Source organism: Pan paniscus, chromosome 5 (genome assembly GCF_029289425.2).
Source record: "Pan paniscus chromosome 5, NHGRI_mPanPan1-v2.0_pri, whole genome shotgun sequence".
In the NCBI taxonomy this organism is placed as follows: Eukaryota; Metazoa; Chordata; class Mammalia; order Primates; family Hominidae; genus Pan; species Pan paniscus.
The window spans coordinates 137,597,493-137,624,595 of record NC_073254.2 but is presented as its reverse complement, the minus strand read 5'-3'; the positions used below and the strand labels follow the sequence as shown (position 1 = coordinate 137,624,595).

General features: G+C 39.3%; 1 protein-coding gene across 2 annotated transcripts in view; it reads left to right on the top strand.

Moving 5' to 3' along the window:
- The first annotated feature begins 4,882 nt into the window (after positions 1–4,882).
- The window catches only part of GOPC (golgi associated PDZ and coiled-coil motif containing), a 45,484-nt gene continuing 23,263 nt past the window's right edge, over positions 4,883–27,103 (top strand). For both annotated transcript variants that reach the window (XM_003827583.4, XM_003827584.4), the window contains exon 1: positions 4,883–8,427. In XM_003827583.4, coding sequence (XP_003827631.1) covers positions 8,143–8,427 — 285 coding nt within the window. In that variant the 5' untranslated portion in view covers positions 4,883–8,142. The remainder of the gene's footprint in view (positions 8,428–27,103) is intronic.

Genomic DNA, 27,103 nt, shown 5'->3' with positions numbered 1-27,103 from the left:
CAGAATCTAGCTTTAGTCTTTCAACACAAGAAAGATAGCAATCTCAAGAAATATGCTTTGTATTTGAATTTGGATTGGAGTAGATTGTTTGTTCAGATTCTCTAGGCTGGATACTCCCTCTCATTTTATTTTTTTAGTTTTCTTTTTTTGAGATGGAGTCTCACTCTATTTGCCCAGGCTGGAGTGCAGTGACACGATCTTGGCTCACTGCAACCTCTGCCTCCCGGGTTCAAGCCATTCTCATGCTTCAGCCTCCCGAGTAGCTGGGATATCCCTCTCTTGCTTTCTTTATCCTTATTTTCCCTCTCTCTCTGGAAACTTTTCTATTTTGTTTTATTTGAGATAGACTCTGTGTTGCCCAGGCTGCAGTGCAGTGATGTAATCTTGTCTCACTGCAACCTCCACCTCCCCAACTTCACTCCTTCAGAGTAACTGAGACTACAGGGGTGCCACCATGTTCTCCGCTGGAAACATTATGTTTGATTATCATCAAAATACTGGGGAGAGGGGCAGTGTTATCGGCCTCTAGTGGGTAATGGCCAGGGATGCTGCTTCACTGTGGGGGCTACAATGCACAGGATAGCCCCCACAATGAAGAATTATGGAGTCCAAACTGTCCATAGTGCCGTCATTAAAAATGCCGCTGTACATAACAAATGTGTACCTCTATGAGATGGATACTGGCCTTCCCTGATTTATTAAAAGCAAAGGGCAAGAAATAATTGGCCTAAACTCTGAAGTTACCTAATATCTTGCATGTAGTATTTTGAGAGTAATGACCATAGAAGGCATATTATACCAGGATAAATAAATATGCGGAAACTTCTGTTGTAGTTAGAAGGAGAATTTGGCAGCGCCAGGTACTCACGCCTGTAATCCCAGCACTTGGGGAGGCCAAGGCAGGCAGATTACCTGCCGTCAGGATTTCGAGACCAATCTGGCCAAAATGGTGAAGCCCTATCTCTGCTAAAAATATGATTAGCCGAGCCTGGTGGCGCACACCTGTAATCCCAGCTACTCAGGAGGCTGAGGCAAGGAGAATCGCTTGAACCCGGGAGGCAGAAGTTGCAGTGAGTCGAGATTGTGCCACTACACTCCAGCCTGGGTGACACAGTGAGACTCAGTCTCAAAAAAAAAAAAAAAAAAAGGAGTATTTAACTGTTTTTGATGTGTGGATCATTTTTATTACTTTCATAGTATGTCAGCACTGGAAGGAACTTTAGAGATAACCTAATCAACACCACATTTTTCCTTTGTACATAGGAAACTGAATTCCAAAAAGGAAACGAACTAACTCAAATTTTCCCTGATCTGGGATTACAAGCGTCAGCTCATTATTCCTGCAATAAAACCGATTGGCCAGGAGTTAACAGAAGACTTCTAAAAAATGAAAACCCCTGGCCGGGCGCGGTGGCTCACGCCTGTAATCCCAGCACTTTGGGACGCCGAGGCAGGTGGATCACGAGGTCAGGAGATCGAGACCATCCCGGCTAACACTGTGAAACCCCCGCCTCTACTAAAAATACAAAAAATTAGCCGGGCGTGTTGGCGGGCGCCTGTAGTCCCAGCTACTCGGGAGGCTGAGGCAGGAGAATGGCGTGAACCCGGGAGGCGGAGCTTGCAGTGAGCCGAGATGGCGCCACTGCACTCCGGCCTGGAAGACAGTGAGACTCCGTCTCAAAAAAAAAAAAATTAAAACCCCTGTCTCTGATAAAAGACATTTTAAAGATTAAACAAATTATGTATATGATTCTTTTTAAATATATTTGCTCCTTCTGAAGCACGTTGCATAAAGAGCATACGTTGAAAGTAACACAGAAAATTAAATTCTTCTACTACTTAACTTCTCTAAGCCTCATGTTTGTTCTTCTACAAGATAAAATGGGGGAAATAATTTCCACTTTACAGAAAGGAATAGATGAAGCAAACTAAAGTTTATCAAGTTGATGGGCAAAAAGTAGGATCTCAACAAATGATAATTGGCGTATCAGTTTAAGTTATGGATTGCAAGCAACAGAAACAAATTCTGGCCAATTAAAGTAGAAAAAGAATTACTGAAAGAAAATTGGGTAGCACAATGAAGTATAAGAATGCCTGGAGAATGTGAATTGGAAATGGCCAAGAATAAAGGAAGGCTGCATAGTCAGAATCACAAGCAAAATTGCGAAATTGCACCTCAGTTGAGTGAGGACACCATTTCCTGCTGCCACTACAGAACACGAGTGCACCAGCTTCTACCACAAACCTGAATCTAGCACAACACCAACACTAGCATGGCTGCTGCTGAAACTGCTATCTTCACTCCCTCTCCAATCCCTACCAAAAGGAATTCTCCCAATCCTGCCTCACTATCTCCATGTTAAAAATTTCAGGTGGATAATTCTAGTTAGCTGAGTCTAGGTCACAGCCCTGTGCTCTACCTGTCACAGAGTCAGGAAAGTGATCATCTGACATTTTCAGATTATGGAAGAAGAATTCTCTCTCTCACCAAGTAACATAAAATGGGAAATTCCCTAGAGGAAGGGAGCTCAAATATGGAGAGTATCCCACGTGTAGTGACAAATTTTCACTATAGAAGTCTTTTCATCCTAACTCCCTCTGCTCACCATGGCCACAAAAGCCAAACAAATTCTGAGTGAGTTACAATCATCTGGGGACAAAACAAATACTATCTCCAACAATTGTTGTGATAGAGCTTTTTGTGTAATAGTTTCACTACACTTTTCTGACTTTTAGTTTCTTTTTCTTTTTCCTTTTTTTTTTTTCTTTTTTTGAGACGGAGTTTCGCTCTCATTGCCCAGGCTGGAGTGCAATGGTGCAATCTCGGCTCCCTGCAACCTCTGCCTCCCAGGTTCAAGTGATTCTCATGCCTCAGCCTCCTGAGTAGCTGGGATTACAGGTGCATGCCACCACGCCTGGCTCATTTTTGTATTTTTAGTAGAGACGGGGTTTCACCACGTTGCCTAGGGTGGTCTCGAACTCCTGACCTCAGGTGATCTGCCCGCCTCGACCTCCCAAAGTGCTGGGATTACAGGCATGAGCCATGGCACCCGGCTGAAATTTCTAATTAGATAACTTACACTTTTCAGTCAAAACTCGAAAAAATAATTATTGTTGAAGGGTATTTGGAATACAACTGTTTGGGAGGCCCTTAGTAGACTAATTTATAAAAAAAAAAAACAGAAGGTGATGAAGGAAAGTCTATGTTTGATCCATACAGTCTGACACTTGAGAAATAAACAGTGACTTCACAGTGGACAAAAGAAGAAGAAAACATGAGTAGGAACCTCTGATACTACTGTTGATAAATGGTGGTTTCAGACAAGGCTGAAGCAAACCTGGAGCTGTGGGAAGTGGTAGATGAAGGATGTACATCGGGGAAAAGGGGAAAAGCAGGTATAGTCTGTCTTTGATAGTGTAAGGAAATAAAAATATAATAACAATGGTTTTTAAAAAATTTATTATGTTTTGATTTTAGGTTGAATGTACTATACAAAACATAGTATCTAGTAAATTTTAACAATGGAATAAGCAAAAGAATCCTTGAAGCCTAAATTATAATGGATTTATTAGTCAAATAAGCCAGATCATTGTAAAATAAAACTTCAGGTTTGGAAAAGAAAGACTAATATGTAATTTATAGATATCCTAATCTCTGAGGCAATATAAAAATATATTAATATTTAGCTATGCTCTCTAGCATGTATCACAAGTATGTCTTGAAAAGTGAAGTGACTGTTAGTTTCCTAGGTAGAATGATCAAATACCTTCATTATTGAAGTTATCACACAAATAGTTATAGCATTCCTACCACATTCTAGGTCCTGTGTTAGGACCTGGGATACAAAGATAAGTAAGATACAGTTATTGTTGCCAAGGAACTCACAGTCTAACAAGCTCCAAAATAATATGATAAATGCGGTAAAAGATATTTACAGGAAACTAATTGGGGATGGAGCCCATAGCATCATATGAGGAGAAAGAAGGAAGGCTTCCTGGAAGAGGAGGTGTCTGAGCTAATTCTAAATCACTGTACCAAAATTCTCAAGTTTTAAAAACAAGAGAGCAAACAGTTGTCCTGTTTTTTGTTTGTTTGTTTTTGAGACATGATCTCATTATGTTGCCCAGGAGGGTCTCAAACTCCTAGATTCAAGAAATCCTCCCACCTCAGCCTCTCAAGTAGCTGTGACTACAGGTGCACACCGCCACACCCAGATCCCTTTGTTTATATAAGGGAAATAATCAGGAGAATAAGGCTAATAAATCCCTTTGGATTCCTAAACTTACTTCTTTAGCATATGTATCTGAAATTTTCAAAACTGTTGGTAATATGAATAATAAATTCAATAAATATAAATAATATGTATGAATACAACACTCCAAACCTTTCCTACATTGATTAAATAAAATGCTAGTGGATTTTTACTTTCTTCATTCACCATACATACAACTTGTTATAGCCACTAACAGCATATACTTAACCCCTTCTCTTGGTAGGGTTACTGGAAACTAAATGAAACACGTGAAGTTAGGTACAGGGCCTGGAACACAGTAGAGTTCAATAAGTGATAATCTCCCTCTCCAGTCCAAGGTGGGTCTTATACACCCTTTTATTACAGTGCCCTTGCAATCAATGATGCTCCATAAATATTTAAACTATACACTGACCCCGCAGTTAATTACCAGTACCTATCAAAGAAATCCTTAGCATCGTCTCTCTTTCCCCAATTTCCTCAGTCTCCAACCAATTTATTTTTAGTAATGCCTTGTGACAAAACTCTGTAGGGATAAGTTCCTAAAACAAGAGTGTCACATTTAAGTTATATTTTTTAAAAATCACATAAGCATGATTCATAAAACAGTTATTGGAAGCTTCTGCCAATCCAAGTGCAAATAGAAGTATCAAGACTTTAATATCTGTGGAAAAACAAATCGCTCAAGTATTGACATTACATGCAATCTCCAATTCCAGAGTAGGTAAGGATAAGGCAGTAAGTGTAGATAGAGTACACCGACAACAGATGGCAGCACTTGAACATCAAGCCCCGATGATAAGCCCTCCTTTTCACATCCATGTTCTGCTGTGACTTGCAGATTTGCATAACCTCAATCAAGGTGGGCAAAAGATTATGTCTACATACTATGGTAATGAGAAGGGACAACATGACATGAAACTCGTCTGAGACACAGATGAGTCTATGACTTGTTGAAGTTGTAAAGGTAATAGATACGAAGCTGGGTTCTGCAATCTTGAAAATGGGGGTACCCACAAACCATTAGAGCACTGGAAACATATAAACACTTAAAATGTCACTCAGCTGCACCCACACAATGTAGCTGGAAGTTGATTTTTTAAAGAAATGAAATTTATACTCAAGTGTGGTTCATATAAATTAGAGTTACAAGTAATAGAAAATGAGTTATTACAATTTTTGGTAATGGTTCTTATATGTTAATAGATTTGTATATGGTTTCTAACTAGGAAGAAATTAAAAAGAACTTTTGGAACTGACTTGCTAGTTTATTATACTGCTAACTTTTACAAGAAGAAATAGATTCCTTCATTCTTCTGTATTACATGGTTAACAGCAACAACTTAGGAGAAAAAGACACCTAGATTGATATACTACCTCAATCACTTTCTAGTTTTGTGACCTTACCAAGACACTTAAGCTGTCTGTGACTTTAGCTGTTAAAAAGTGATTACTGGGTGTGGTGGCTCACACCTGTAATCCCAGCACTTTTGGAGGCCTAAGCAGGAGGACTGTTTGAGTCCAGGAGTTCCAGACCAGCCTGGTCAACAAAGTGAGGCTGCAGTGAGCTGTGATCGTGCCACTGCACTGCAGCATGGGCGACAGAGCAAGATCCTGTCTCAACAACAACAACAATAAAAGACGTGATCATACCTACCTCATAGGATTTTGTAAGGATCAAAGAATTAAAGAAAATAGCATAATGCCTAACACATAGTAAGGACTCAATAATTGAAAGCTATTATAATTGTGGTTCGATGTATTCTCCCCATGCCCTGCTAATTTTAAATTATTTACTTCACGTTCCTGAAAATGCATTGCTAACTGTATTATGTGTAGATAAAGTGGCTGGGAGCTTGATAGCTGTAGCAATGTTTTTGCAAATATTGTAGATGAAAATAAAGCTAATTTTGGAAGGGAATGGGGAAAGATGTAAATTTTAGTTTTACATTATTTATTGTGTACTAAAACCTGTATGAAGGTCCCTACTTAAGTCTAAGGTCAGGATCTCATGATCCATTTTGATTAGCTAAGTTTGCTCAAGCCAAAGGACTTTATTGCTTCATGCTAACCAGTCTGCCATGCAGTACAAAGACTGCAATAATAAAATTGTGATTTCTTGCTCCTCAGTTGCCTTGCATCAGCGAAGGGCACACAATGCAGGCTTTGGGTTGTGATTAACTGTAAGGGTCTGCCCCAAGAACAGATAACAGCAGACTGCACTCAGCTAAATATGCTTCTAGGTAATGCAGGAGTTTCCATCAGCCTACTCTAATCACACAGGTTTCTCTTTCCCTTTCTAGGACTGTCTACCCTTGAACTGGAAGTAGGCAGAATGTAAAGAGAGGAGTTGCTGGATACTTTTAAAGGCACTGAAAAATTCAAGTTAAAGTTATAGTTGAGAGGTAGTAGCCTCACTAGCCTATCTTGAGTAAGGGTCATGTCTCATTCATTTTTGTGTCTTCAATGTCGCAACAGAGCTCTGCATTCAATATATTTGTAAATATATGAATTCACAATTTTGATTTTCTGAAATGTCACGTGTGAGGACACTACCAGTTTTCAAATAAATACACCTTTTAAAGTACAGTTATGTGCCAAATAACAAGGCTTCAGCAATGAATGGATCGCATAAACTATGGTGATCCTATAAGAGTATATGACTGTACCTTTTCTATGTTTAGATATGTTTAAGTACACAAATAGTTACCACTGTGTTATAATCGCCTACCGTATCCAGAATGGCAACATGCTGTACAGGTTTACAGCCTAAGAGCAATAGGCTACATCATATAGCCTGGGTGTGTAGTAGGCTATACTATCTAGGTTTGTGTTTAAATACACTCTAGGATGTTCCCTAAGGGATGATTAACCTAAGGACACATTCCTAAGAACATATCCCCATCTTAAGTGAAGCACTACTGTAGTTGCTTTTGAAATGTGTGACCTATGGTGTATTAAGAGGAATACCGTGTGCCAAGAAGTGACGCTAAGCGTTTTACCTTACAACTGAGTTAAGTAAAATTTGGAAACTTGGTTTCGAGGTTAATACATGAAAGGCGACACAGGTAGTATGTGACAGAGGGTAAGAATTGAATCCAGGTCTACCTGACTCTTAATCACAAGACAAAAAGTCTTCTATTAATTCCGCAAAATCTGGTCAGCCGCTTCAATGCGCAGCTTTAGGCAGTCCACACCTGGAATTTGGGGTCTGGTTTACCAAGAACAGCCAGTGTGTACACCCACTCCATCCTATCCAGGAACTGGAATCGAGAAGGTAAAACGTGGCTATTGCGCATGCTCACACCGCCCTTCCTTGCTCTCCCCTCCCTGACCCTAGATGCCACCGCAGCAACTTTCTGGGAGGATTTTGGAACGGCTCCCGCCAACTGTTAAGTCAAACCGGCGGAAATCCTTCCTTTCTGCGACGTGGACACCTTTCTCATCCTCGGGCCTTTCCAACCAGGATGCAGAAACCACGCGCCTCCGTTTCTCAGGGATTCAAGCCGTAGTTTGCCAGTTGTTAATATGGCCGCTGACAGGCCGCTCCCAAGCTGAGGCCTTTCATAGGCCAAGATCGCATCCTGTCCCCGCCTATTTTGTCCCTCGTGGCTGCGTCCGCCCAGCTCTTCGCTACGCATGCGCAGCGGGGGCAGGCTGGGAGGTGGGACGGACTGAGTCTTCCGTGTGTCGCCGCCGTTGCCGCCTCAGCTTCAGCCTCGTTACTCCTGCGGTTCTGTGGCTGTGCTGCTGGCGTTAACGGCGCGAGGTGAAGGGAGGTGACGGAGTGTGCCCGCGCGCGCGGGGGTCCCCTCAGTCCCAGCAGTTCCCTTCGTGCGCGGGGGGCGGCGAGGGTCTTCAGCAGTCGGGAGAGGCCCTTGACGGCGCCATGTCGGCGGGCGGTCCATGCCCAGCAGCAGCCGGAGGGGGCCCAGGGGGCGCCTCCTGCTCCGTGGGGGCCCCTGGCGGGGTATCCATGTTCCGGTGGCTGGAGGTGCTGGAGAAGGAGTTCGACAAAGCTTTTGTGGATGTGGATCTGCTCCTGGGAGAGATCGATCCAGACCAGGCGGACATCACTTATGAGGGGCGACAGAAGATGACCAGCCTGAGCTCCTGCTTTGCACAGCTTTGCCACAAAGCCCAGTCTGTGTCTCAAATCAACCACAAGCTGGAGGTGAGCCGTGGGTGCTGGCGGCTATGGCATCCAACCCCAGGCTGCCCGGTGGCGTCAGATCCCATTTAACGCTCCAGTGAAACGACCCTAGAAAACTGCCCACCGGGGCTTCAAATGTGATGGGAGAGTGCATGTCTGAGGAGTGAGGTGAGGGTGGGGGACAAAAAGGGCCCTAGACCGACGTGTGAGTTCCCGGGGTACTGTCGTCCACCTTCCTAGTATCTCTCTGAGGAGGAAACTAATTACATACACCAGCCTCCATTGCACATGTTACATTAACAAACCTAACAAAGATTCTCTGTCATGAAAATACCGTAGGCCACCTTTTGACAATTGAGTTTTGCAGATCTGCTTTCACATTGATAAACCGAATTTGTATATGTTAAGACAGATACAGCACTGATTATTTTCATTTTAATTATTCCAGGTCAGCGCCTATGATTGCATACAGAGACATGCATAAACCATTTAGGGGAATCTGATCAAAGCTCTTAGGAAAATTTCGTGGTGCATAACGATAGTATCACTGTCTCGGTTTACATCCATAGTTGGTTGTTAAATTACAGGCAGATACCTCCAGAGAGCTCCCTGCAATTATTGAAATTACTTCTGACCTTGAGTTTTTATATGCTTGTACATTACTGTGTAATTTTCCAAAGTCTGGATTTATTTTTGAGAGAGTGTAAAGAATCATTTGCTTTAATCTCTGATCCTGGGTGTGGGTGAGGGTGGAGTGGCTGTGGTTCAAAAAAACAAAAAAAAACTATCATATTGTGCAGAAAATTTTAAAAGGACATTATTAAAATATTTAGAAATCAAGATAGATTAACATTATTGCATAAAGAGTACTTTCTAACTAGGCAATTTCAGAGAATGGGTCTTTCTTTTCAAAAAGTGTAATAGATAAAAATGGGATAATCAGTGATGTGCAAAACTCTGAACATGCTTTCCTAAGAAATCATCATTACTCGTTGTCATTGACAGTGCCCATTATATCTATATCAATATGAATGTCAGTTAAACATCCTCTCCTTGCCTAGTGGTCAGCATTCTTTCTCTCCTATTAGCCATGAAATATGTGGCATAATTAATCTTTGATTAACATAGATTTACATATCCAAGAATTGTGGCTCTTCTCCACTGCGAGAACTGTTAATTTCTTCTATCCTTTTTGAAAAGATTAGAAAGTGCTAATATGAAGGTAATCACTTCTTACTGTAGGTAAATGAAAACATCTCTTGATTTCTTTATTGGTAGTAATTTCCACAAGAAAGCTATTTTTCTCAGATAGTGAAATTGCATTTAATGTTTTCTAGAAATAGTACTTTAGCTTTATTTCATCTTATTTTATCTTATTATATTTTTTTCAAAAAAGAGATGGAGTGCTTTGTTGCCCAGTTTGGTCTTGAATTCCTGGCCTCAGGTGATCCTCCTTGCCTTGGCCTCCCAAAGTGCTTTGATTACAGACATGAGCTACTGTGCCTGGCCATTAGTTCTCTAGCTTTAAACAACAAAGATCAAGAGTAGCCTTTACCACATGGTATAATCCGAATGTGTCCCCCAAATTTCATGTATGGGAAACTTAATCCCCAATGTGACAGTATTGAATCTCCAATGTGGGGCCTTTAAGAGGAGACTGGATCATGAGTACTCTGTTCTTATGAATGGATTAATCCACTTATAGATTGATTTGTTATTGGATAAATGGATGAATGAGTTATCATAGGAGTGTAGAACTGGTGGTTTATAAGAAGAGGAAGAAAGACCTGAGTAAGCATGTTAGCATGCTCAGCCTCCTTGCCATGTGACACCCTATGCTGCCTCCATACTCTGCACAGATCCCCTGCCAGCAAGAAGGCTCTCGACTTCTCGAGATCTGGCCCCTCGACCTTGGACTTCTCTGTCTCCATAACTGTAAGAAATACATTCCTTTTCTTTATAAATTACCTAGTTTCTGGTATTCTGTTATAAGAAACAGAAAGTGGACTAAAACATCACACGAGAAATTTCATATCATTTACAACTGCAGTATCAACTGGGCATTAACAACTTTTTAAAAATGAAACAATATTTTATTTATTTTTAAAATGACCTAAGGAAACTTTAAACAGGGATTTGATGTCAGATATAAAAATTGAAATTGGGAGGAAGGATAATTTTCTGAGTAGGAGGCTGTGCTCCATTTTTTTTGTCTTTAAATATTTTAGATGAGTATTCAGAATTGTAATAAATTATGCATGTTCTTTTTTCAGAAATTAAAATCACACATTCTGACTTTATGTCCTGGTTTAGGAGGTTGCATTGTTTCTCAAAATAGGAAATGCTAGCATATCACAATGTGAGCATATTTTTTATGCTTGAAACTGTTGATTTAAAGATCTTAGGAAAATGGGGAGGGGAAAAATCCTAATGATTTTGGTTTGTTTGTTCATTTGTTTGTGTTTTTTCAGTTACAGTCAACTTATTTGTCTTTGATGTTAATCTGTACACGTTTAGCAGCTTCTGCCGTTTTTATGGAATCAATTGTGTATTGCTGTGGAAAGAAGCTCATTGTCAGCAGTGCCTTTCAAAGTAGACTTGCTGCTGTTCCATCTACAGAATTTCAGTGGTTGCTCCATATATTGTTTGAAAGCTTGAAACAATTTCCTTATTTTCTTGCCCTTTTTTACTTTTTAGGAAAAGGATTGAATTTGTTCTATTGTTTTAATTATATGGACATTAAGACATATTTGAAACCACTTATGGTTTAATATGACAAACGTGACATTCAGTGGTTTCAGAGGTTAATACCTTTAATCATATTACTGTAATAAAATATTTTTATATAATGAAGAAACAGATACCTCCAATTTGGGTAATTTATAATGTAGTTAACATTAAACACTATATTTATTATTAAAATATTAAATTTTGCTGCAAAAAAATCATAGGTTACTTTTTTACTTGAATAGGCTATTAGGGCTATTCTTTTTTATTTTTAATTGACATAATAATCACACCTGTTTAGGGGGCACAGTGTGGTATTTGGATACACATAATAATGATGAAATTAGGGTAATTAGCATATCCGTCACCTCAAACATTATTCATGTTAGAAACAATTCAAAACCTGCTCTTCTAGCTGTTTGAAAATATACATTAAGCTACTATTAACTGTAATTATCTTATGGTGCTATAGAATACTAGAACTTTTTCCTCTTATTTAGCTATAATTTTGTTACCCCGGGCTGTGGACCAGTACTGGTCCGTGGCTTCTTAGGAACTGGCTGAACAGCAGGAGGTGAGCAGTGGGCAAGAGAGCATTACAGCCTGACCTCTGGCTCCTGTCAAATCAGTGGTGGCACTAGATTCTCATATAGATTCTCATAGTAGCACAAATCCTGTTCCTGTTGTGAACTGCACATGCGAAATATCTGGGTTGCCAGCTTCTTGTGAGAGTCTAATGTCTTTTGTTGAAACCATCCCCACGCTGTCCTGTGGAAAAATTGTCTTCCACAAAACCAGTCCCTGATGCCAAAAAGGTTGGTGACCGCTGTGTTAACCAACATCTTCCTACCCGCCTCACCCTTCCCAACTTAACAGTAACCACTGTTCTATTCTCTACTTCTATGAGGTCAACTTTTTTTTTTCTTTTTTTGAGACAGGGCCTCACTCTGTTACCCAGGCTGGAGTGCAGTGGTGCAATCATAGCTCACTGTGGCCTCCAACTCCCAGCTCAGTTGATCCCTCTGCTTCAGCCTCCCAAGTAGCTTGGACTACAGGCATGAGCTACTATACTCAGCTAATTTTTCTTTTTTTCTTTTTTTTTTTTTTTTTTAGTAGAGATGGGGTTTTACTATGTTGCTTAGGCTGGTCTTGAACTCATGGGCTCAAGAGATCCTCCTGCCTCAACCTCTCAAAATGCTGGTATTACAGGTATGGGCCACCATGCCTGGTAGATCAATTTTTTTAGCTTCTACGTTTGAGTGAGAACATGCATTATGTATCTTTCTGTGCCTTGCTTATTTTACTTAATGTCCTCCAAGCTCATCCATGTGGTCTTCAATGCAGGATTTCATTCTTTTTTATGGCTAAGTAGTATTCCTTTGTGTATATATACCCCTTTTTTTTTTTTTAATCTATTCATCTGTTGTAGAAATATAGATTGCTTCTGTATCTTGGCTATTGTGAATAGTGTTGCAGTAAACATGGGAGTGCACATATTGTTCAAGATACTGATTTCCTTTTTAGGGGGCATATATCCCTAGTGTATATGTTCTATTTTTAGTTTTTTGAGAACATAGATTACATCTTAAAATTAAATACAAATGATATCCATGGGACTGCTTTTTGCCATAGCAATATTTGGGAAGAGTCATATCTGAGGAGAATGGAATAGCAGAGAATATCAGTGTATTTTGAGGTGGTGCCATTTCAGATTGCTCACATCTCTCACACTTTCCACGTGCTTGTGAGTTTTTGCTGTCATGAGCCACTTGATCATGGCTATGCTAGAATCATAGGCATTGATTGGAATAGTAGTGGCACTGTGGAAGAAAAAAAAAAAGAAACTTTTTATCTGAAGAATGTGCCCCCCTTCACCACTTCTATTCAATGTAGTACTAGAAGTCCTAGCCAGAGCAATCAGGCAAGAGAAAGAAATAAAGGACATCCAAATGGTTAAAGAGGAAGTCAGACTGTTGCTGTTTGCTGATGACATGATAGTATACCTAGAAAACCCTAAGGATTCATCCATAAAGCTCTTAGAACTGGTAAATGAATTCAGCAAAGTTTCAGGATACAAAATTAATGTACACAAGTGAGTAGCCCTCCTATATACCAACAGTGACCAAACTGAGAATCAAATCAAGAACTCAGCCACTTTTATAAGACCTGCAAAAAAAATTAAAATACTTTGGAATATACTTAACCAAGGAGATGAAAGACCTACACAAAGAAAACTATAAAACACTGCTGAAAGAAATCATAGGTGATACAAACAAATGGAAACACATCCCATGCTCATGAATGGGTAGAATCAATATTGTGAAAATGACCATACCGCCAAAAGCAATCTACAAATGCAATGCAATTCCCATCAAAATACCACCATCATTCTTCACAGAACTAGAAAAAACAATCCTAAAATTCATATGGAACCAAAAAAAGCCCACATAACCAAAGCAAGACTAAGCAAAAAGAACAAATCTGGAGGCATTAGGTTACCTGACTTTATACTATAAGGCCAAAGTCACCAAAACAGCATGATACTGGTATAAAAACAGACATATAGACAAATGCAACAGAATAGAGAACCCAGAAATAAAGCCAAATACTTACAGTCAACTGATCTTTGACAAAGCAAACAAAAACATAAAGTGAGGAAAGGACACCCTATTCAACAAATGTTGCTGGGACAATTGGCAAGCCACATGTAGAAAAATGAAACTGGATCCTCCTCTCTTACCATATATAAAAATCAACTCAAGATGGATCAAAGACTTAAATCTAAGACCTGAAACCATAAAAATTCTAGAAGATAACATTGGAAAAACCCTTTTAGATATTGGCTTAGGCAAAGACTTCATGACTAAGAACCCAAAAGCAAACACAACAAAAACAAAGATAAATAGATGGGACTTAATTAAACTAAAAACTTTGTACACAGCAAAAGAAATAATCAGAGTAAACAGACAACCCACAGAGTGGGAGAAAATCTTCACAGTCTGTACATCTGACAAAGGACTAATATCCAGAATCTACAAGGAACTCAAAACAAATCAAGAAAAAAACAAACAATCCCATCAAAAAGAGGGCTAGGGACATGAATTGATAATTCTCTAAAGAAGATATACAAATGGCCAACAAACTTGAAAAAATGCTCAACAACACTAATGATCAGAGGAATGCAAATCAAAACCACAATGCAATACTACCTTACTCCTGCAAGAATGGCTATAATCAAAAAAATAAAAAAAATAGATGTTGGCACAGATGTGGTGAAAAGGGAACACTTTTACACTGTTGGTGGGAATGTAAACTAGTACAACCACTATGAAAAACAGTGTGGAGATTCCTCAAAGAACTAAAAGTAGATCTACCATTTGATCCAGCAACCCCACTCCTGGGTATTTACCCAGAGGAAAAGAAGTCATTATATGAAAAAGATACTTGCAAACACGTTTATACTAGCACAACTCATAATTGCAAAAATATGGAACCAGCCCAAATACCCATCAATCAATAAGTGGATTAAAAAAATATGGTGTGTATATATACAGACACCTGGAATACTACTCAGCCATAAAAAGGAATGAAATAGTGGCACTTGCAGCAACCTGGGTGGAATTGATTGGAGACCATTATCTAAATGAAGTAACTCAGGAGTGGAAAACAAAATGTATGTTCTCACTCATACATAGGAGCTAAGCTAGGAGGATGCAAAGGCATATGAATGATACAATGGACTTTGGGGATCTGGAGTAAAGGGTGGGAAGGGGATGAGGGATAAAAGATGACACATTGGATACAGTGTACACTGCTTAGGTGATGGGTGCACCAGAATCTCAGAAATCACCACTAAATAACTTATTCACGTAACCAAACCCCACCTGTTCCCCAGAAACCTATTGAAAAAACAAAACAAAACAAAACCCAAACAAACAAAACAAAACACAACTGAATTCCTTTCCATTGTGAGACCTAGAGAGGCATTGGAATGAAACCGCAGTTATGGCACTCCCTTTTGACCTAAGCAGTTATCTCTGGAAGCCACCTTCTATGTAGGATTTAGACTAACTGACGCCACGTAGCCATAAAATACCATATGCTGGACACCATAAGTCATACCTTATAGTGCAACAATGAATAGCCAGTCACTAATCAGTGATTGTAAACCAATGAGAATTCTTATCAAGCAACTTTGTATCTGCCTTGTTCCTTTTTCCCTTTAAAATCTGCTTGTAACTCAGGTGCCAGAGCACTCCCCAGGCATCTGGGAAATATGTGTTGAGTAACTGTCCTCATTTTGGCTCAGGTAAACTAAAGTATATTTTGTGCCTCAGCCTTTTCCTTTTAGGTTTACAGTAGGAATAGTAATACTAGCAGTAGTAGGTGTGTTGGAATAGAATAAAGATTGTGAACCAATACTTTAAAAAATTCACCTCTGCCTTGAAAGAGTGTTCTGCCTGTTACTCCTTTTTTAAAGTAACAGCACAACAATACACCTTCTTTCACATCCTCCTTTCCCTCAGCAATTGCTCCGTTAGTATCTCTTTGAAGTGATTTACTATTCATAGCCAACAGTAGAGAAACTTTTAACTTTGATCTAGAGCCACATTGATAATGAACTGGTGATATGCTTGTCCCTTTGCTGCTTTAAATCTGTCCTGTTTTTAAATAGGCTGTTTTGCAACATTGAAGCTTAAGTTTAATATTGATCCAGTACGCACTTATGAACACGAATTATGTGCCAGATGCTGTATTGGGCACTTGGGATACAATGGAGAGCAAAAAAGGGATGTAGTCATGGCTTTTATGGAGTTTAGATTATATTGGAGGAATTTGTTGGGAGAATAATCATGTAAATGAGAAATTGCAACTTTGATGAATACTATGAAAGGTACATAAGAGTAAATGAGACCCTATTTTGGGATGTCAGAGAAGGCTTCCCTGAGGAAGTTATTGAGCTAAGACATAAAGGAATTATGTGTAAATAGGAATGAATTAAGCTAAGAGAAATAGGAATGCCATTCAACATTGCAGTAGAGGGAATGGGAAGTGAAAAGCACCTGTGGTGGGCAAGCGCATAGTGCATTTGAAGATTCGAGAGATAGTTGGTATGTGTAACAAGAGAAGAGGGCAAAAGAAGCAAGGCACAAGATAAGTTTGAACAGACAGGGAGGGACTATTTCTACATGACTTTATGGCCATGCAAAAATATTTGGGGCTTTATCATAATCGTGGGAAGTCTTTTAAACCAGTTTGTAGCCTCAGATATGAAGTTAGAATAGTTCACTCTGACTGTGGTATGGAGAAAATTGCAGAGAATGACATGAAGGAATGCAGAAAATTGTTTAGAAGGTTTCTGTTTATGTGAGATTATGATAGTGTGGAGTAAGATAATAGAGGTAGGAGAAGGTATTCAGAACAAGAGAAACTGGAGAGGTAAAAATAAAAAAAACCTAGAGATGGATTGGAACAGAGGGATGAGGGAGTTCAGGATAAATCCAAGTGACAATCTTGTGCAGCTGGTTGCCTGAATAGATAGATGAATGTGTTATATTATTAGCAATAACAATATTGCCAACTTTATTGATCAGTTACCATGGGCCAACCTCTCTTCTGAGTCTTTTACATAGACTGATTCATCCAATTCTCACAACAGTCCTGGAAACAGGTTTATTAGTATAGTTACTCCAACTTTACAGGGATTAAGTAAGAGGCCTAAGGCTACGGAGCTAGAGAAATCAGTCTCTGCACAAACACATTATGTCTGATGGGGGATGGAGGAGGTGGAGAGAAAAGCAGACAGAAAGAGTGAGTGTGGCTGAATAGATAGCAAGAAGTGAGATTGTAGGGTACAAGGGAGGTTTTGTTTTCATTTTGTTTTTAAATAAAAACAAATAAAACATAAGTCTGTGAGAAGCATCTACTTGAAAGAAAAGCCAAATATAGAAAAAGAGTGGGGTAGTTAATATTAGTAAGATTTTGTAATAGCTACTTAGAAGAGGGAGAGAATGCGAGCGGACAGTAGGAGGTTGTGGAAGTTTCTGTTTGATGGCTTTTATTTTTCTGTAAAATAGGAGCCCACGTCAGTTGCTGAAAGTAGGTGAGAGTAAGAGCATGAGGCTAGTAGAAGAGGTTTGAGATAGTTATGGAAGAGTGGGAGAGCCAGTTGGCCAGAGAAACAGGACTGCCAGGCATTGTTGAGGAATGGCTTGGGGTTAGTTATCATAAATTATGGTGCAACCGGTCTGTACTGTTGTGTGATTTTCTCTAGCAATGCATATCTGTTTAGGTACAGGCACAGTAATGAGAGTAATAACTAGGTTTATTCAATGTTATAGCAAAGGAGTTTGTTATACAGACAAGTGTGTTATTGAAGTGAAAGTGGTAATGGGGCTGATGAAAAGGAGATAAATTGAAGACTAAGGAAGGAGAATTGACAGGATTTGATAATTATGTAGATGCAGGAGATAAGAGAAAGGGTTAAGGATAACACTGCATTTCTGTTTGGGAAATGATTGATTAGTATCTGTAGTGGGTTGAATCGTATCCCTCCAAAATTCATATCCACCCCCAAAACCTCAGAATGTGACCTTATTTAGAAAGAGGGTCTTTGCAGGTGTAATTATGTAAAGATGGAGGTAAGATTATAGTGGATTAGAGGGGGCCCTAAATCCAATGAAAGTGTGCTGATAGGAGACAGAAAAGGCCACACACAGACACAGAGAAGAAGGCTATGTGATGATAGAAGCAGAGATTGGAGTGATGTATCTACAAGCCAAGGGATGCCAGTGATTGCCAACAGCACCAAAAGCTAGGAGAGAGGCACAGGATCTCCAGAAAGAGCCAGCCCTGTCAATACCTTATTTCAAACTTGGGGCATCCTGAAATGTGAAAGAATAAACTTATGTTGTTGTTTTAAGCCACCACGTTTGTGGTAATTTTTTTTTTTTTTTGACAGAGTCTCACTCTGTTGCCCATGCTGGAGTGCAGTGGCACAATCTCGGCTCACTGCAACCTCTGCTTCCTGGGTTCAAGCAATTCTCCTGCCTCAGCCTCCTGAGCAGCTGGGATTGCAGGCGCCAGCCACCATGCCCGGCTAATTTTTATATTTTTAGTAGAGACAAGGTTTCACCATGTTGGCCAGGTTCGTCTCGAACTCCTGACTTCAAGTGATCCTCCCGCCTTGGCCTCCCAAAGTGCTGGGATTACAGGCGTGAGCCACCGTGCCCAGCCTTGTGCTAATTTTTTGTAACAGCCCTAGGAAGTTTATACATTACTATTTACTGAAGTAAGGAATACAGGAAAAGGAGGAGCAGGTCTGGGAAAGATAATGAGATAAGATTAGGATATTTTGCATAATTAAGGTCCTTATTCTTCTTGCGTGTTCCTAACATAGTCTCCTAATCATTATTCCTTCCAAACCATCCTTTGGTTGCCTGATCATTCTAGAGTGATTCATATTAGTGGTTTGTATTTAAAAAGACAAACCTAATTCTGTCATTCTTCTTTCTGTATCTCTCTAAAATTCAAATTCTTTGGCCTGGTGATCAGTGTGCCTGTCTGTCTCTCCTTATCTCTTATCACCCCTTCTTAGCTGCTTTTGCCTCAATAAAACTGGTCTATTTGCAGTTCTGTAAATAGGCCTTGCTCTTTTATGGCACCTGTACTTTCACATAGGCTTTGGTGTATAATGCCTTCTCTGTACCCTTTGTCTACAGTATCAAACACACACTCATCTTTCAAGACTCCACTTACATCATTGTCTCAGAGAGGGCTTTCCTTACTCCACTCCTCTCTGCTCTTTATAGGCAGAGGCTGCCCTAAGCCCTTGAACTTATTTGTACTGCTAGATTTGTTACATTGTACTATAATTAGCGGTTACCACATCTTTCTACCTCTAGAATGTAAGCTGTTTGAAGGTCAGAACCATGTTTTAGGGGAAATAGTTTGAACCATGAAATGCTTTGTGAAGCTGATTTAGAAGGCAGCATTATCTTTTTGTGAACTTATTTTGGTTTCTAGGAGCTTTTTGTTTGTTTTTTGTATTCTTTGCTTCCATGCTCCCAAACCACATTGCTGAGTACTTCCTTTGGTATAGATATCAGATTGGTTTATATAAGGATTACAGAATTGGTATTTGGCCCCTTTTTAAAATTGGACATTTGGGGCCGGGTGTGGTGGTTCACGCCTGTAATCCCAGCACTTTGGGAGACTGAGGTGGGCAGATCACCTGAGGTCAGGAGTTCGAGATCAGCCTGGCTAACATGGTGAAACCCCATCTCTACTAAATATACAAAATTAGCTGGGTGTGGTGGCGCATGCTTGTAATCCCAGCTACTCGGGAGGCTGAGGCAGGAGAATCGCTTGAACCTGGGAGGTGGAGGTTGCATTGAGCTGGGATCATGCCACTGCACTCCAGCCTGGGCAACGGCGTGAGACTCCTTCTCCAAAAAAAAAAAAAAAAAAATTTGGAACTGATGTGTTAAATACCAGTCATTTTGATCTAGTTATTCCCTATTTCACCTGTCAGGTGTTTTCATATCTCACCTTTCCCTTTCCACTCCCTGTATTAGCAGATCTCCATTCAAAGCTCAGAGAACTTCTTTCTGACTACCTCCCCTTACCTCTTTTTGAATTGGTACATCACACGTCTTTCAAATAGTGCTTACCACACGTTGCATCACAATTGGAAATGTAATCTTTTTATTTATTTATTTTTTTTTTTGAGGCAGGGTCCCACTCTGTTGCCCAGGCTGGAGTGTAGTGACACGATCATGGCTTACTGCAGCCTCGACCTCCCGGGCTCAAGTGATCCTCTGACCTCAGCCTCCTGAGTACCTGGGACTACAGCCATATACCACCACGCCCAGCTAATTCTTGGTGATTTTTGTAGAGACAGGGTCTCACTATGTTGCCCAGGCTGGTCTCGATCTCCTAAGCTCAAGCAATCCACCCACCTTGGGCTCCCAAAGTGCTGGGATTAAGGTGTGAGCCACCATGCCCAGCCTGGAAATACATTCTTATCTTTTCCTAATAGAGAACTTCTAGAATCCATGTCTTATTCATCTTTTTGTCCCCAGATTGTGGTACACAGTGAGTACTCAATGTTTATTTGAATGAATGAATTTTTTGAAACGCATCTGGTGTTCTGCTATAAATCTTCAAAGATTACCCACAATCATTCTGTAATATAAGCTTCATGAGAGCTAGGATGGTATCTGTCTTGTTGACTCTATATTCATGTATACAGTGCCTGCTCCATTGCTGAAAGACTGATCTTCAGGTTCATTTATTCCCCTGGTATGTAATTCACAAGCATATAATTTGTGAGTTAATATTTCATGGTATCTTATTTTGGGAAAAAATTGAAACTGATTGAAAATAACTTTAAACATCATGAAATAAGAATATTGAGTATGGATTTAGTACTTGTGATATTCCTAAAATATTGAGTAGGTTGATTCTCCTCCCCACCCCATCTCCAGTTTGATCATGGAGCAACTGAGTGCTTTGAAATTAAAATGGAAACATTTTTTATTGATTGGATCTTCATTTGAGGTTTACGGCAAATTACTTGTCAGATTTATCAACTGGTTTCCATTTCACATCCCCCAACTCAGTTCATTCATGTTGTCTCTCATATTACACATAGCTGCCTTTTAAAAAAAAAACATTAGGGCTGGGCGCAGTGGCTCACGCCTGTAGTCCCAACACTTTGGGAAGCTGAGGTGGGCGTTATCACCTGAGGTCAAGAGTTCGAGACCAGCCTGACCAACATGGTGAAACCCCATCTCTACTAAAAATAAAATATTTGCCAGGAATGGTGGTACATGCCTGTAATCCCAGCTCCTGGGGAGGCTGAGGCAGGAGAATCACTTGAACCCGGGAGGTGGAGGTTGCAGTGAGCCGAGATTGCACCATTGCACTCCAGCCTGGGCAACAAGAGCGAAACTCCATCTCAACAAAATAAATAAATAAAAAATAAGAAAACATAAATTCATCAATTGCTTTTTGAATAAAATTCAAGCTCTTAATTTTGGCAGACAGGCTCTGCATGATCTGACATTTGGGTATCCCTACTATGATGTATCTTACCATTCTTTCCTCTTACTCTATCTCAAGCTTGTCTAACCCGCAGCCTGTGGGCTGCATGTGGCCCAGAACAGCTTTGGATGCAGCCCAACACAAATTCGTACACTTTCTTAAAACATTATGAGATTTTTTTGAGTGATTTGTTTTTTCTTTTTAATTTTAGCTCACAGCTATCATTAGTGTTAGTGTATTTTGTGCGTGGCCCAAGACAATTCTCCCAGTGTGGCCCAGGGAAGCCAAAAGATTGCCTACCCCTACTCTATATGGTGGAGCCACATGAGCCTTTTTTCAGAAAGTCTAAGTCAAGGTTCTCAGACTTTTTGGTTTCTGGAGTCCTTTGCATTCTTACAAATTTTGAGAACCCCAAAGAGCTCTTTTTTTTTTTTTAATGTGGGTTATATGTATAAATATATAAAAATATAAAATATAAAAAAAGTATAAATGTAGAATTTATTGTATTAGAAATTAAACTGAGAAAACCTTATTACATCATTTAAAAATAACTACAATAAACTCATTACATGTTAATATAAATGATTTTAAATTAAAATGTAATTATATTTTCTAAAACCAAAAACTGTTTTAGAAGAATAGCATTGTTTTATATTTTTTCAAACCTTTAAATTCCTGGCTTAATAGAGGATAACTCACGCCTGTAATCCTTGCACTTTGGGAGGCTGAGGCGGGCAGATCACTTGAGGTCAGGAGTTCAAAACCAGTCTGGCCAACATGGTGAAACCCCATCTCTACTAAAAATACAAAAATTAGCTGGGCGTGGTGGCGGGCAGTGGTAATCCCAGCTACTCAGGAGGCTAAGGCAGGAGAATCTCTTGAACCTGGGACGTGGAGGTTGCAGTGAGCCAAGATCATGCCACTACACTCCAGCCTGGCCTGGGTGACAGAGTGAGACAATGTCTCAAAAAAAAAAAGTTTGCTGAGGCCTCCCCAGCCATGCTTCCTGTACAGCTTGTGGAACCATGAGGCATTTAAACCTCTTTTGTTTATAATAATAATATTTATAAATTACCCAGTCCCAGGTATTTCTTTATAGCAGTGAAGACTAATACAGAGGCCAAGGTGAGAGCATCACTTTAGACTAGGAGTTCAAGACTAGCCTGAGCAACATAGTGAGACCTATTTTTAAATAAATACAAAAAATACAAAAAAATTTAAAAATGACCATGTGCTTATGTAGTCCTAGCTACCCAGGAGGCTGAGGTGGGAGGATTATTTCTACTCAGGAGTTCCAAGTCCCCAGTGAGCTGTGATCATGCCACTGCAGCCCAGCTTGGACAACACAGTGAGACCTTGTCTCAAAAAAAAAAAAAAGTAAAACAAAACATCAACAGTGACAAAAACTACAAGTGCATAGCAGCAAAGACTACAATGACTACTGATGGAGCTTGGTGCCACTGCATTGACTTGTACTAAAATCCCAACATTTTACTCATCATTACTTTTGTACCTTCAGTATGTCAACGTAGTGAAAAAGACAAATAATGTTTTATTATAATGAAAATAGTTTTGACCTTTCAGATCCCCTGAAAATGTCCCATAGACCTTGGGACCTGCTGCTTTAGTAATAATCAAAACTCTTCCCAGAAGAATAGCCATACACTTCCACTCTGCTAATTCTCTTAGTTTTCTTTCATACAGCTCATTACAATTTGTAGTTTTATATATATATATATATATATATATATATATATATATATATATATAACTGTTTGGGGGGTTGGTTTTTTTAAGAAATGGGGGTTTTGCTGTGTTGCCCAGACTGGCCTCAAACTCTGGGCTCAAGTGATCCTCCTGCCTTAGCTTCTCTAGTAGTTATGTATGCCTGGTTTACTGGCTTTTTAATGACCATGGTGAAGTTACCTAACCTCTCTGTACTTCAGTTGTCATATCTGGATAAAAAGTGCGTCTCTCAGAGTATATTATGAGGATTACATTTGCTTGTCTAGACTGTAGAATGTTATTTTTTGGGGGAGAACTAATGGCAGATGAACTTAGTGGTCATTATGGTTGGATGGAAAAAAAATAGAGTGAACTGATACAGCTTTCTCACAGAACTTTCATAGACCAGATAACTGCTTCAACAGCTGACCTGAAGTAAGGAGGAGTATTATTTCCTATCTTGAGGGATGGCAGAGATTTTCAATTTGACCTTTGAATATATTTTCTGTTTGGTCATAGTCTTGTGTTTTAGAGTAAGACTCATTAGATTTCTGTGATTTTGACCACCTCAGGCACATAGAAGAAAGAAAAAATAGAGGGAGATTTTTTATAATAAAGTGAATGAGTTAAATGATATTTTGAAGGTGTACAAGAAAAGGAATGGATCAAAATGGCTTTCATTAGTTACATTTTCTTCTTGACTTTTGTCACAAGAGAAAAGGTCTTATGAAGAATGGTTCTGCCTCTGTTGTCTGTCAGGTAGCTTAGGATCTTTTATGTAAGAATCTCTGTTCCTAGCACTTTGGGAGGCTGAGGCGGGCGGATCACGAGGTCAGGAGATCGAGACCATCCTGGCTAACACAGTGAAACCCCGTCTCTACTAAAAATACAAAAAATTAGCTGGGAGTGGTGGTGGGCACCCGTAGTCCCAGCTAACTTGGGAGGCTGAGGCAAGAGAATGGCGTGAACCTGGGAGGTGGAGCTTGCAGTGAGCCAAGATCATGCCACTGCACTCCAGCTTGGGTGACACAGCGAGACTCCATCTCAAAAAAAAAAAAAAAAAGAATCCCTGTGATGCATTCTTTTAAAAGTTTAGTTCCAGGAAAAAAGACAGTTTTGCCAGATAAAATGGAATTGCCTCCTCTAATGAGAAAAGGGGATTTGCATAATCTGTAAAGATTCTCTTATTAATTGGAAGCTCAATTTACTATATTAAATTTAATATAGTACTCAATAACTAATACGCTAGTATTTTTTATAGTGTTATCCTGCCATCTCTATATGATTTTTATTTTTTACATTTTTGTTTTTTTGACTATATGAGGTTTAAAGCCTTTTGAAAAGTAGATGGATGTCTATGATAAATTTGGGATATTGACACTAAATGGTATAATTGCTAGAGATTTAAATTCCAATCTGTACTTTCATCCTAAATTAACATTTTAAAACATAAAGAGAATACAGATATTTAAAAGGTGAAGTGATTACTTTTTGTACACATACTTTAAAACAAAAGGTGTAGAAGCAATTATAGGTAGATGTGACATAATATTTACACCTTTATCAGCAGCTTTTTGTGCTATAGTTCATTATAGTTAAATTGCCATGTGGAGTCAACTATTTTCTTCATAATTCCTAAACAACTTGGGGAATGTATGCTTTGTTTGCTTGCATATCTGTACCTGCATCTGTTCCTGTTTGCATGCCTACAGGTGTGTCTGTGTATTCATACCTGTGTATGCTCACAAGTACCAGTGCCTGTCTTTGTGCATGTGTATGGGTATGGGGTGTGTGTATGGGGTTCAGAATCTGCTGTTTAGTTAAAGCTTTGTCTAGTTCTGATATTTGGGGAATATGCTGTCATTTGGAGCTCATGGACTACATCTTCCCCATTTTTTCTATTATTGCCAGAATTACAAAGGATGTCAGGAGGAGGTCTGAGTTTTAATACCATGCAATTTGTAATTTGGGGCATCTCACATAATCTCTTAGGTCTCAGTTTCTTCATGTGTAAAATAAAGATGTTTTAGGTTGTTAGCTTGGACCTTCTAAAACTTTATCAAAAGAGCTCTATGGCATGCTAAAAGTAATGATTGAGCTGCATCCAATTTTCATGCTGTGCAACTTGATGTTCACAAATTTCTTGGCTTAGTTTGCTCCTCCTTCAAAACATGAGGCTTTTGAGGGGTGCTTAAGGTAAAATAATTGGAGTATTTATCCATAAGACAGTTAAAAAAATAAAAACCTGCTTATATTTAAAATGAAAATTGTGTAGTTGTTGTGTATTCTTAGAAAATAATACAGGTAGAGGATTAAAGTTTAGGCAAGTGGATTAATAGGAAACTGTGAATAAAAAAATTACTTTGATTTTGGTGCCTGACCTCCAGAGAGTGAAGGAGGCTTAGAATTAAGTTGATCACCAGTAGCCAGTATTTAAACCAGTTATGCCTCTTATGTTAATTTGTTTTTGTGTCACTATAAAGAAATATCAAACGGGGATAATTTATAAAAATTTTAATTGACTCACAGTTCTGCAGGCTGTACAGACAGCATGATGCCAGCATCTTCTGGTGAGGTCCTCAGTGAGCCTACAGTCATAGTGGAAGGCGAAGGCGGGAGCAGATGGATCACATGCAAGAAAAGAAGCAAGAGTAAGGTGGGGGAGGTCACAGACTTTCCAACAACCAGATCTCGTATGAACTGAGTGAGAATTCAGTTACCACCAAGGGGATGGTGCTAAACCATTCATGAGGAATTTGCCCCATGATCCATCCAGTCACTTCTCACCAGGCCCCATCTCTAACATTGGGAATCACATTTCAACATGAGATTTGGAGGGGACGGGCATCCAAACTATATCACCTGTGTAGTGAAGCCTCCATAAAAACCTAAAAGGACAGGGTTAGGAGAGCTTCTGGATAGATGAACACATGGAAGTTCATGGAGGCTGGTGCCCCCAGGGAAGGCATGGAGGCTCTGTGTCCCTTACCCCAGTCCTTATTCTGTGCATCTCTTTATCAGTATCCTTTGTAACATCCTTCATAATAAAATGGTAAATGTGCTTCCGTGAGTTCTGTGAGCTGCTGCAGCAAACTAATTGAACCTAAAAAGGGAAATGTGGGAACCCCAACTTGAAGCCATTCAGTCAGAAGTTCTGGAAGCATAGACTTGCAACTAGTGTCTGAAAAGAATGGGGCAGTCTTGTAGGACAGAGCCCTCAATCTGTGGGATCTGACAGTATCTCCAGGTAGATAGTGTCAAAATTGAATTGGAGGACACCCAACTGATGTCTGCTGCAAAATTGATTGCTTGTTTGTTGGTGGGGTGAAATCCCCCACATTTGGTCACAGAAGTTTCTGTGATGATTATTGTGGAATGAGAGAATAGGAAAAACACTTTGAGGTTGTGGTTGTTTTCCCACTAATCCAAAGAAACCTTTCTGATAAATCTATTCCTGGGAATGAGCTGAAATCATTGGAGTAGCTTTGATTAAAGGTCTGGTACTGAGCATAGAATATATTTAATAGCAGAACAAAGACTATTGGAGTTAAAGATGATGGAATAATATTGAATGCTATATGTGCTGCAATATAGATTTTGTTTTCAATTCTCAAAATGGGAGAAGAGTATTCTGAAAATGTGAAATAAGCTTGATGATCACTCATAGTTATTAGCTGGGAATAGAAGGATAACACTTTGTTAAATGTTTGAGAAGAGTGAGGGAAGTGAGATGTCAACTAGCTAATTTCATTAGTTCTCATAGAAGGGATAATACCTTAAAGATAATACCTTAAAATACAGTCAAAAGAGGAAATTAGGATATAATGTCACAGTAATCATTAGAGCAAAGATACAGAGCTTCCAGAAGATTAAAAAAAGGTACATTTTTAAAGCCACCAAAGAGAGCGATGAAGACTTTACATGTGTGTTATGTTATATACAAATATAACATGACAAATAGGATGAAAGGCTAAAAACAAAAGATCAGACAAAATTATACTGAGTAAATTGCAAATAAAATGAAACAGGAGTTGCAAACTTGATACCAGATAAGGTAGAACTCATGCCAAAAAAGCATTTACTGTTGGGGAGGAAACTATTAACGTAATGAGCTGCATTAAAATTAAGCACTCTGTTCATTGAAATACACATTTATAAAGTGAAAAGAAGCCACAGGATGGGAGAAGGTATTTGTAAC